This window comes from Echiichthys vipera, assembly GCF_963691815.1.
Source record: "Echiichthys vipera genome assembly, chromosome: 21".
NCBI lineage: Eukaryota > Metazoa > Chordata > Actinopteri > Perciformes > Trachinidae > Echiichthys > Echiichthys vipera.
Genome location: NC_139846.1, coordinates 19,896,831 through 19,909,466, shown reverse-complemented (window position 1 = coordinate 19,909,466; position 12,636 = coordinate 19,896,831). Strand labels below are relative to the sequence as shown.

The following is a 12,636-nucleotide window of genomic DNA, read 5'->3' as shown; positions in this document are numbered from 1 at the left end:
AAAAATTAAATCATCATCATCATCATCATCTAAATCAAACTGAGTATTCTGTCCCATTAAGGATAAGTGAACACTCAGCGTAGCATTAGTACCACATGTGGCAAGGTCCACTCCACACCATTTTTTACACATAATGTCCAATTAAAATGTCATAGAGAGGACTATTCAGCCTGTGAAAATTGCCTTGTAACTCTTCTGTAGCTCTGCAGGGAGCTTTCCAATGTTATCCTGATGATGTCATCATTTAATCAAAATACACATTTAGGTGAGGCTGTCTGGTATAACAGCCTGTACGACTGGTTCAGAGACCGATGTATGCCAGTCATCCTCTGCTTCGCTACAAGAGTAACAAGGCTGTGTTTTTGTGACTCATGGCAGAAGGGGCAGTCAGTGGCACACAGTCTGGCTGTGCAGGGCATAATTTTGTGGCACAGTTGGAACCAGTGAAAAAATATACTAAGTCACACAAGTCATGACCAATACAATGACCTCTGTATTTTGAAAGCAGTATCTAAGTAAGTAAGTCATGTCACCCTAATGTCACCCTAAGGTGCCCAGCTGGACACTAGAAATATAACTAGCAAGAGCAATAACAATATAACAATAATATGATAGTGAAAGAACAAATATCATACACCTACATACATGTAACACAAAGTCAAATAATGTCAAAGACAACATAAACACAGTGTTACTCATCGGACACCTCTAAAGCTCAGACTCTTTATCACATGAAACATAAAACACCCTCCTGCTGTAGGCGTTGGTGTCATGATTTCACTCTAAAACTCAAGCCATCAACCCAAACAAGCTCTAAATTTTAATTATAGGGATCTAAAGCAGTCTCAACAATTCTCCCAGTGTTTTATTTCTTTCTCTCCACCCTCGCCTTCTTGTGTGCCGCCAAAGAAAAAACTCACAAAGACGACACAGCAAAGCTTACTGGTGAGTCACTTCAGTGCTAATGTATATGTACATGTATATTATATACATGTACATATACATTAGTTCGACTGCTTCCTGATTAAACCTCATCTCCCCTCGGAGATTTAGTTTTCTGTGACTGTTTTTGAACATTTCATCTGACCAAATCTGCAGGAAACATCTTCGCAGCAAACCACCGCAAACCATTCGTCGGCATCTTTTTAAATGTCCATCACGGGAAACAGATGCACATCAGGACCGCCGCCAATGCTCATGCTGGTACACCTGTGCATGCTCGTGCCCATACATGTGCATCCATGCTTTTCTAAAGCCCATCTCTCTCAAACGAGCCGGGGCCGGCAAGCGTGCCATGCCTGTGTGCGGTACAGTTGTACTCACACTGGTCATACGATCTAGACTTTAGCTGTGTAGCGTATTGGGCACGGTACGAATGGACAGTGTGAATGTGCCCTAAGTTTTAACCAATTTCTTGCTGCATTTAAAAGTGTTTTGGAATTATTAAGATTTTTAAACCAAATTGCTTTCAGTCATTATTTCAGAAGCTTAATGTACAGTTCTGCATACTCTGCATGGAACTCCACTGCGAACGGTGAACGTTTACGTGGAGATGAACAGTGTAAGGCTTCTTTCCGTGCAAGTGCACAGAGCGGTCCGCAAAGCAGAAGTGGACTGCTCCAGAGAGCAGAAAAACACCTGGTTGAGGGAGAGTGAAAATGTCCATTTTGGGTTTCGGGTCTCTAAAGCGGAGAAGATAATTAATTTGGGTGGGTAATGAGAAGATTATTTAAGAGTACACACAGATCTGTGTAGCGTCAGAGCCGATCTGCATCTGTCTCAAAAGCCTCTGTCAAGAGGAAATCAGAATGGCTGAATATAATATACATTCAAATTAGTTCAACTGGCCAACTTAGCCTAAAAAGTGGCTGGTAAGATCTTGATAAGATTTTTTTTGAGTGTGAATTATTTGAATTTTACCTGCCCAAATTCCTTTGATAGGCAAATTGCACTGCTTTGCTTGATTGTTACACACCCCACTGTGGTGGAAATGATATATTTACTTACTAAACAACTAAACAATGTAACACGCTTGTCTTTTGTATATTTAATAAAGTGATAAAACAGGATAGTTGAATATAACAGAGTCAGCTGAAAGTCAGTGTGCTGGATGAGTCTGACAAAGAGGTAAAAAAAATAACAAAAACCTGTTGCACTTTGTAGTTCACAGACATTGCGTAGGGAGGAACAACCACCTGTTCTTTGAGCTGATAAGCACCATTAGAACAGAATAGTCCCTAATCGCCTCACGCAGCAAAGCAAGTTTCTCACACTCAAATAAAAACATATCGAGGACGCTGAAAAAGGACTACTTCATGTCATACTTACACACAGAATGTTCTTTCAAATGCATTATATATTAAAGCATATATCTAAATATGTTAATGATACATTTTGCTCCATCAATTTAATTCAATTTCAATTCAATTCGATTCAATTCAATTTTATTTACAGTGCCAAATCATAACAAAAGTTATCTCAGGACCCTTTACAGAGTAGGTATAGACCGCTCTCTATGACTTATTTATGATTTACAGAGACCCAACAACGTCACCCCCTACCTCACTTCCCCCTCCTCCAGCAGTCATAAATATACAGTGTTAAATCAGTAGCTATGTGCGTCTCTGCTCCATGTGCTGTCACAAAGTGTGTTTACCTCCTCAGTTGCCATAGTGAGGCGTTGTGTGCTTTGTCTTCCTGTTAAAGGCCGTTGACAGTATTGTGCGCTGAACAGCGTAGTGCAGTTGCCATAGTGAGTCGTTCCAGGTTTCAGTCAGTGATGTACATGCTTTTTGACAGTGCTGTTATCCTGGGGTGTGACATCTTTGAATCACCAGTAACAGATGTGTTTGTGTGTGAAGAGTGCCTCAGGCCTTTGACTCCACTCTACCTTGTTCCTTTTGACCCTCTCTTTTTCTATGTCTGTGATGCAGCTGATTATTCCTGGTTTAAAAACAGCACACTGCCTGTGGGGCTCTCTATTGCTTCTGCGTGTCTCTCTCTTTCCCTATCTCGCTTTCTCTCTCTCTCTCCCTCTTTCATTCATCTTTCCTCCTCCTCTCCTCTCTCCCGCAAACTCAAGGCAACCTCAGTGCCAATTTCATGGCAGGGTAGTGAGGAGCACAGCAGAAATTATCCACTGCAAAATTGATCTAAACAATTGCAAAGTGGAACGGCAAGGAAAAGCAGGAGAATGAAATTGGTTGAGTCTGTTACCTTTTAGTACTTGCTTTATCACTGAGAAGGAATTGGGGCGCATTGCTTACAGGGAATGCTAATAGTCCAACTCATGATATAGAGATTTTCATGGTGCAGCTCAGTCGATCAATATTGTATGTTTTCCATGCAGTTGGTGTAACTTGCTCTTTTCTACCCTTTCCTCCATGAGTGACATTTACATCAAAAGGTGCTCAAAAATTGTTTGTGTGATTCAAGTGTTGAAAGAAATGATTATCCCACTGTTTACACATTTAATTAATCACTGCACAATGGCATGCACAGGATGATCTGTTTCTGAAGCTGTGGTTACTGTAAGTGCTAATTATGTTAATGAACTATTTGCAGATGTGATGCTATGGAAGTTAATACATGTATATAATGACTTACTGGAGGAAGAGTTAACAAGAACCATTAGCCCATTATTATTAATATTTTAGATTATTTTTTGGCTAATTTCTGCTGTATTGATAATGTGAGAGACAGACAGGAAAGGCAGCGGAGAGGAAGGGGTTTCCACATGCAGCAAAGAGCCCTGGGTAGGACGTGAAGCCAGGCAGCTGCGGGAAGTATTTCATTTATTAAAAGGAGGGGTCCAAGTCCTGAAAACAAATCTGGCCAGAGGACTCTTATTAGCGTTTCTTATGTAGGTTCATTTTTTACTCAGAATGAAGGTAACCTTGTTAGAATCTCTTTGCAATTTCTCATTGACCCCCATGTTAAACACGCCATTTTGCCAGCATAAACCTATTTAAGGCCTGGTACAAAAAACATTCTTGTGTATGTTTTGGTCATATCTCCATTACAATACTGAGGGGGATGAATTTTTTTGTACCAGGCTAGTTTTTATTTTATTGGAGGTTAAAGTTTATGAATAATTAGGGGTGCGGCCTCTTGAGTGACAGCTAGCCACTGGCCCTCACTTCTCCTCGGAGGTATACGTCAGCCAGATGGACGTATCTCCCTCCCCCCAACGTCACATACATGCGCTTTTTTGGTAAGAGGAAATGAGGCGGAGTCAAAGTCTGACAAGATGGCAACTGTTTTCAGTTGGAAAAGCTCTGAAAACCTGCTGTATGCTAACTGCTCAGCACCAAAGAATGGTTGTATCTAGATGGTAACCCAAGATTTCTGAAAGTCTCGCAAGATGGTAAAGGTTTGGCATTGCTCTTGAATGGTTAGGGTTAGGCATAGACCTCGATTGGTTAAGTACAGTACATGTCATTGGGAAGCAAGTCTCACAAGAATTTTATTGATTGTTCACATAGGGTTACCATCTAGACACAACCCCAAAGAACAGACAGGCAAAGCTAGCGACTAGCTCATGACAGCATTTAGCAGCTAGCTAAGAGGCAGATATTTCCCTCAAGAGTTAGTAGAGACCAAAAGCAGAGCTACAAGAGAGTGAATATGAAACTTACATGCAACGAATGGACACATGGATGACTCCAAATGAATGCTAACATTGCTGCGTAGCTGCTGAATGTTTAAATAAGCAAACAACTTTGCCACCAACTTAAAAGATAATGAAGTTATTTTTGACTGAAAAAATCAGCTACCAATACCAACAAAATGATTTGCCAATGACCCCAAACAGAATAATAAGGCATATCTGCCCACTACTCTTTGGAAGAAAGTGAAATTAGCTCACTCTACTGTTAAAATTGGGATGAGAAAAATTATATTCATGAGACAATAAGGTATATTTTGATGCTGTTACACACAATACAACTACAGTGAAGACAAATATTTTTTGTAGTTTTTTTAGAGAAAAAGTTCAGCTTCTTCCACCCCACCTTAGACTTTCCTTTCTTCTTCTTTATGCTCTGCCTTCTTCAACTGCCCACACACACCACACACACACTCCTCCCCCCCCTTAAATTTTTCCTCCCTTGCCCTCCTCCCCTTCCCTCATCAGTGGAGGTGTCAGGATTCTACCACCGCAGTGCCATCTGGGCCAAGGCTGATAAAAGCTCATGTGCCGGGCCGGCGATGCCTGCAGGTCTGCCAGAAGCCAGCGAAGCCAATGAAGCCTGACTTTCAGAAGCGATGGGAGAGATTTGTGGCAGCCCAGGAAGGAATGGCATGCCGTTAACGTACTGATCCAGCCTCTCCCCCATCTGCACCACCTCTCTCTATCTGTCAGTCAGTTGTGCTCTTGCATGGCCCTGCACTGGCCTGAATCCTCACTGAGAAAATTGTCTTTTTCTCAAAGGAAAAGGAACATGAGACAGGAGGACTTTGGGATCTGTGATCTCTCTCATAGCCTCTGCTTCATGTCTCACATTGAGAATTGCACCACAGTGACCTCTTTAGAAGCTTCTACTGTATCATGCTGTCCAGACAGAATACGATGGAATCAAGACCCTAAAGGTTCAGACACACCAACCCCGCATCAGAGAATTGGTGTCAACAAAGGCCGACCCCTCACATCATCTGTGTCTCGTCCAAAACTGTACTTGAACACACCCCAAAGACTAAAGCCGGTGGCTAACTAGCACATACGTATGTTATGTGTCAGAGGAAATAACTCTCCATCCCAAAACTCTCCAAAAAAGGAAACCAGAAGACCAACATGACAGATTCAAGATGCTAGTTAGCAGAACGACCAGCACGTTGTTATACCTTCCTAACTTCTGTACTTCTCATGCATTAACTGAACTGCCAATGAGAGTGATTTATCTCACCGACAATTCAACATGCTGAATTACTGAATTACCTGAAAAACAGCCGACAGGGGTGGAGAGGTTCCAAGGGTGCGGGATATACTGCAAACACCTGGACCACAAACTCACCATTTGGCCCAACTTTACCCACAGCTGACTCAGCTTGGTGTGTCTCAGGCTTGGTCAGGGAGAGTAAAGACCATTCCCGTTTAGGTTTAACTGGCACAACGCCAATGCTCATTTATAAAATGTAGCTAGGAAGATTGGTATTTTTGCTACTTCCAGGTAGGTCGCAGCTACCGACTGTTGTAGATATCAAGTTTGGATATTTATTCCATGTGTGATCATCATCATTTTATTCATTTAGAATCTCAGCAAGCACAATAAGGGAACCCTCATATATCTTGACACAAAACATGCCCAAGCCACCCTTGAGTCCTTAAAGAAGCAGACCTACTGTGCCTGATTCTCCCTCAAGATGCTTCATTACTAACTGGTAGAACTAATTTGTCCGGCAATGACCCAATGATGGCTTCCAAAGCTCCGACCCAGTAGCTGATGAATCTCTCTGAAGATCTGCTCCCTGGTACTGAAGCGAAATCAAGAAATACGATGCTAAACAGGAGAAAAAGGGTCTGTGAAAAGGTGCGTGCCTTCACTCTTGTGGTCCCTTTGTGGTCACCAGTTCCCAAGAGTCCATGGTATGTAAAGAAAATATTTTTTTTTCCCTGAGTGGCCAACCTGCCTCCAGTTCCACTCAGGTGGAAGCAGCAGCAGTCCTGATAGACTCCTTTTAGAGAAAGCTGCACTCTCTTCTGTGTGTTCTTGGCCTTTGTGATTGGTTCACTTCATGTTATTGATGCCTTTATCTGCATCCCATCATACCACCCACAGAGGACACATCAGATTTGCTTCTCAGAGAATGAACTATCAGTATCTAGTTTACCAAAGGTATTTTTAAAATACACTGAGGCAGGAGGAAGGTCAACCAGTTAGCTATCGATCCTTGAGACCACATCTGTCAGTGATTGGCTCTTGGCAGCACTCTTAAACACATTTGCACAAAGCATCTGTTTGGTCTCATCCCTCCCTCCAGCCCTCCTTGGATTCAGCTAATACTGGCTGATGTGATAGGAGCTTCTGAAGAGACGCTTACTCATGCTTCCCAGAGAACTGTGGTTATGGAACCACCACCTTGTCTGAGGTCTAGTTTTCTATCCACCCATCACTGTTAATGTCGATATCCTTATCAATATTATCAATTCATTTTATTTTATGCTACCTTACTCTAAAACTACTTGCGATGAAATGACAGTTATATACAAAGTAGTTTTAGGACATTTCTGGCTAAATAATACTGAATGTATATTTTCTTCTTCCTTGGCAATGTCTGAAAGTGTTCAGATGTGCACAGGTGCAGAGTGTGACACACTGAGGCAGGCTGATCATGACCTTATTGATCTCTTATCACAGATTGCATTCTTTAGTCAGAAAAGACCTTGTGGTAACTGTAGGTCTGTTCACTAAAATACTCCAGTTAGGATGCCTCTGCCAAATACAAAAGATATGGGCTGGATGTAAGATGTCTCGGGATTCTAGTGGCTACGTCTGTTTGATTTCTGAAGCCAACATGTGTTGAAGTTTGAAGTGATTTATTAATGTCCTTTTTCAAAGTGGGTCTTTATGGTTTATGCAAAATATCTTATAATAAAACGAGATTGTCACAATTTTGGTTTCTTGTTGTTAATTTTAGCAATCAAAGCTATGCAAGTTTTTCCTTTGTGAATGTCATTGTGTTCTTTGTTAATGATGACAAAATGCCTCCCACAGACAGAAAGGTGAGAAAGGACGTGCATTAGATATTAAACACTGAGGGATACTATTAAACGCTTGGATTAAGAAATCAGTGTAGTTGATGAAACGCATGAAAAGCAAAATAAAGCGAACATTTGTCTGTTTTTAATTGTTCATTAGGTCTGGACCTGAGACACGCACAGGTGGTGGCATTATCCACGGGCACCAAGTGCATCAACGGGGAGTATCTGAGTGACCAGGGACAAGTGGTCAATGACTGTCACGCTGAAGTCACAGCCCGCAGAGCGCTGCTACGCTTCCTCTACTCTCAACTTGAACTCTTCTTGAGGTAAGAAATCCGTCTTGTGCTGTATCTTTCATAGAGATGTCGGTGCCGATACCGTTGAAGTTACACGATTCTCTGTGCCAATTCTATACCAGGGTAAAAAAAATAAGACCCCATTTACTTCCACATGAACTTCTTTATAAGCAAATTTGCAAAATATTAAAATGCCATTTCTATATTAGAGATACAAAAAATAACATAACAGAATACAGTATAACCATTGGTCCAAGTGCAATAACTTAAGATTCATACACGGAGAATGCACACATTGGCACTATACGCACACACACACACACACACACCTAATGACTAACAGTAGATGCAGTCGTCGTTACAGACATGGTGGTGGCAAGTAGTTAATGTTAAAACATTAACATAAAAATGTTTGCAAACATTTGCAAAAGTATTTAGTTGTTCAGACCGACTGAAATGTAAAGAGGTGTGCTGAATAGCTGAGGCTGCAGTACTACGAGGTTGAGGCTAACGTTGAACCTACAGCATATCAAAAAGATAGACCGACTCATCATTTCAGCTCAGAGCCAAAGTTGAAATTGATTTGTATTATATGCACCTGTACAGGTGCTACGGGGTTGTTTTAGGATCATGATGGTATAAATATGTAAAAACAAGTATAAAGTCTTGTATTCATAATATTAAAGGTACAGAAGTATTATCAGCAAAATGTAATTAAAGAGAAACGATATCACCTTTGAAATATTGCTTTTACTGAAGCACATAAAAATAGTTTGTAATAAAACAAAACCTTGCTCAGGTCAATTCACTCAGGGGTTTTGCTGCTTTCTGCAAAAGTCCAACTGAAATGAAATCATTTCCTGCTTCAGCATTCATATCTGCTATAGAAATCACTTGACCTACATTACCTTTGAAAAAACAATCTGAAACCATAAGGGAGTAATGTATATTTAATATGAGGGTGGCTGCTAGTTTAGCATTAATTCAACAAGATATCGTTCTGCTATCCGTCTGTGTAGATAGAGACCTTATTTTGACACAGCCAATCAAATCTTGCAACACCATCAGCGTTCGGTCATAGGCAGAGCAGATGGTCACACTGAGCCGCTAAAGACTCCTTCTTATTTAACCTACAAACATCAACATGTCTCGTCCCGCAGCTCAGCTTATTGAATGAGCCACCAAACACTCACTGGGGGACAACACTGACGTCGGTGTGCAGGCTAGACAGTTAGATGTTGATGATGCTTTTGTCTGGTGAGGTGTACTATTACCCCGTGTCTGCCCAGGACATGTAGCCTACAGTGCAGGTTAGTGTACCATGTCTCTCGTTCTCTAAGGTGTAACACTGGCACTGTGGCAGTCTGCCAGCTGCTGTCAATCAAACACAGACACACCCCTCCAGCCGGCTGAGATGAAAAGAACTTTCTGATTTCTGATATTTCCCCAAAGACCCTTTTTTCTTACTTTTAGTGATAAAATACTATAACAATGCATTTGAACAACCCTTTGACATTATCTGAACTTTTAAGCCACTAAACATAAGCTAATGTGGGTATTTTTGAAGTGTTCCTGACATCACTGAGTCAGTTCAATGACTTAATGACTGCTCTCTGCTTGTGATACTGTTATACCATGTTTTAGCATTAACTGTTATCCTGTACCAGTCGATTACGGCCACAGTGGTCAAATATTAGAGGATTTCTAATATTAGCGATAAAAGTACTCAGAATCTCTCAGAATGGCCTTTTCATTCCAACGCATATGAACAAATATAGGTTGTTTGATCCTAACCTCTAATAATAATGTGACCCACAGGAGCGTTTCCTAAATTAGCCCCCTGACTTGAAGCAGCAGAACATGTCCTCATACCTGAACGTAACAACCGCAGTTTCAAACAGTCAGTGAATGTTGTGAAATGGTCACAGTTTGGTTAGACTCAGGCAACTAAACTATCTTGTTAGGTTTAGGAAAATATTGTGGTCTGGGTTAAAATAAGCATATTGGTTGACTTCTGTTTTCTCACGGGACATGATCAGAGTTCACCCGGGGGAAAGTCCTGCGTTTGTTTGACCCACCCATCCACCTGACCTCCTCCCTACTGTATGGACTTCATGGAGTTCGCTCTTAAAGGCAACTACGTCACCCGACTTCCTCTTTTGCTCCTGTCATATTCACTCCAGTCACCGCCACTAAAATGTAAATATGGCTCCTAATAAGCTGCTAGTACAAATGACCTATGTGGTTGTTTTTGGTCTGACAGTAAGTTAGACTGTTACCAACATGTTGTGTAGGCTTCATACCCTTTTGTTTCCAAAGTGCCTCCAATTACCTAAACATGCAGTGCCCTACATTATGAATTAAGTTGGGCTTAATAGCATTAAATATCCTGTTTGTTGTGACCTCCCTGGGCAGTGCCAAATGACGCTCTCTCCTCTAAAATAAGATCCATGGAAACAGCACTGCTTTGTTCCCCACAGACTTTTCAATAATCTATGAGTCACATGTTTGTCGTCTCCAGCTAACTAAGCATACTTTCACACATTCAGCTGGTCAGGTAGGTTCAGCCAAAGGTCTTAATGGCTTATTTGCTTTTAGCATATTTATAGATATTTATATATATAATTTGTGTGCCTTTGCAACCTGTACAACATGTTCTGGTGCACACAAGCCCAGTCAGGTCTTTACCACCATCAAGAGACAGTCTTGATGACTTTTGACTCCTAACTGCCTCCAGTGCGTAGCATATTTTACGTTTTTGAGCTCCCACAGGAGCTCGATAGCAAGGCTGATTCATCAGATTAGTGTCTAGAAGTCTAGATCGTTGAATGTCATATTTGCATACACAGCACTGACTTTTTGTCTTAGCACAATGCTGGCAGGTACAGAGACTTTGCAGCTGAGTAAAATGGCTAATGGAGAAGATAACTCATAATGAAATGACTAAACAAAATGCCACAACTGCCATATTTACACTCAGTGAAAGGACATTGGAGACGGAGGAGAGGTTATATAAAGAGTGCAGCCGTGCTCTGAATTGTGAGGCGTAGTTAAATATGCGATGTGTACCAACGTATGTGTGTGTGTGTGAGTGATGAAAGCTTCCTGCTCACACTGCAAACAACGACCCAGATTATAGAGTTGGATTATGTGTCACCCAGTCGGCCATATTGCAAGAACTCAGCTCATTCTTAATGGATGGTTTCTAAATCTATGAATTAACTTTCCAATATTGAAAAACTTGAGATTTTGAATCATTTTTTTATTATAAAGCAGGTGGAGGTGCTTTAAAAATACTGCTCAAGCCACAGTGAAATGCACACAGCCTGTATTCAGAAACTTTGCCTTTAAATGAGCCCTCAGGGCTTCTGTACCGTTGTGATGTCACAACTATACTGTACTGTTTATAGGTAGAAAGTGCTGCTACAGTGCCGTTACTGTCATTCTCCGGCTGCAATGACGGTGCAAAGACATCGAGAGCGCAGATGCGGTTGACCGAGAAACACTGATCAATCAGAACAGACTGGCCTTTTTTTAGGAGGGGGTCTTAAAGAGACAGGCGCTAAAACGGAGCGTTTCAGACAGAGGATGAATACAGGTACATGCAGACAGACAGTATGGGAAAAACAATTTGTTGTTTGAACATCAAAGCATGGAAACATGTTCTAGTAGAAACCCAAAATACAAGTATGAAGCTGAAAATAGTAAAAAATAATATTAATGTCTCCTTTAACCTATTGTTTTATTACTAAACCATCTGAGTGATTTTGTTTTTAAATCATGCCAGCATCTTTTCTGATGAATCATATCCATCTAGTCTTCTTAACAATGTGCTGACTGTACAGACCTTAGCAACAGCTTTAGTAAGCTAGCAACATATATACCACCTGGTCTTTCCATTGACGTCTGTGCTGCTGCACCATGTCTAAACACACCACAGCTGTAGCTTTTGACATTTGATTTACAGTGCCAGTCAAACCCATATAGCCCTTAACATATTTCTCATTTTCTTGCATGTTTGTTTTATGTTTAACCTTTATTTTAACCCGGCCGATTCTTTAGTTGACCTTCATGGTGACACTTTCACAACTCAAACACAAAGCATTGTATAGACCACAGGTTAAACTCACTCTCCCTGCTTTCCCCGAGACATTTGGACAGCCTGAGTAATGTCCGTCTGACAGGAGGAGAATGGACCGTGGTCAGAGCGAGGGCCAGTGTCCATCTCTCTCCGTCCCTGCCTCACTTCATCTTTGGAAACGAAAAGTGGAAATCTATTTCCCATGTTGTGATGAATGGTGCCACATTTCTCATCAGTCACCCTCGTACTTGTTATTTTTCTTCGCCTTTTCTCTCAAAGCAAAAGGCCGGAGGACTGGGAGGAGTCGATATTTGTGCGGCACAAGGAGTGCGGCTACAGGTTGAGAGACAACGTCCATTTCCACATGTACATCAGCACGTCGCCGTGTGGGGACGGGAGGCTCAACTCACCCTATGAAATCACCACTGACCGTAAGACGCCACACTTTCTTTTCTGTTTCTTTTTGTGACAATGCTGAAAATGGATCATAATCAAGTCATTTTTGATATTTACCGTACATTTCTATGTGATGTAACCACCGTTATTTCCTGCTTCTTCTC

The 12,636-nt window shown here is 41.3% G+C and overlaps 1 protein-coding gene across 1 annotated transcript in view; it reads left to right on the top strand.

The window, feature by feature from the left end:
- Window positions 1-12,636, top strand: part of adarb2 (adenosine deaminase RNA specific B2 (inactive)) — a gene marked incomplete at both ends in the record, with an annotated part of 193,498 nt that overhangs the window by 163,578 nt on the left and 17,284 nt on the right. The window contains 2 exons of the mRNA XM_083936513.1: window positions 7,857-8,025; window positions 12,356-12,507. Coding sequence (XP_083792639.1) covers window positions 7,857-8,025; window positions 12,356-12,507 — 321 coding nt within the window. The remainder of the gene's footprint in view (window positions 1-7,856; window positions 8,026-12,355; window positions 12,508-12,636) is intronic.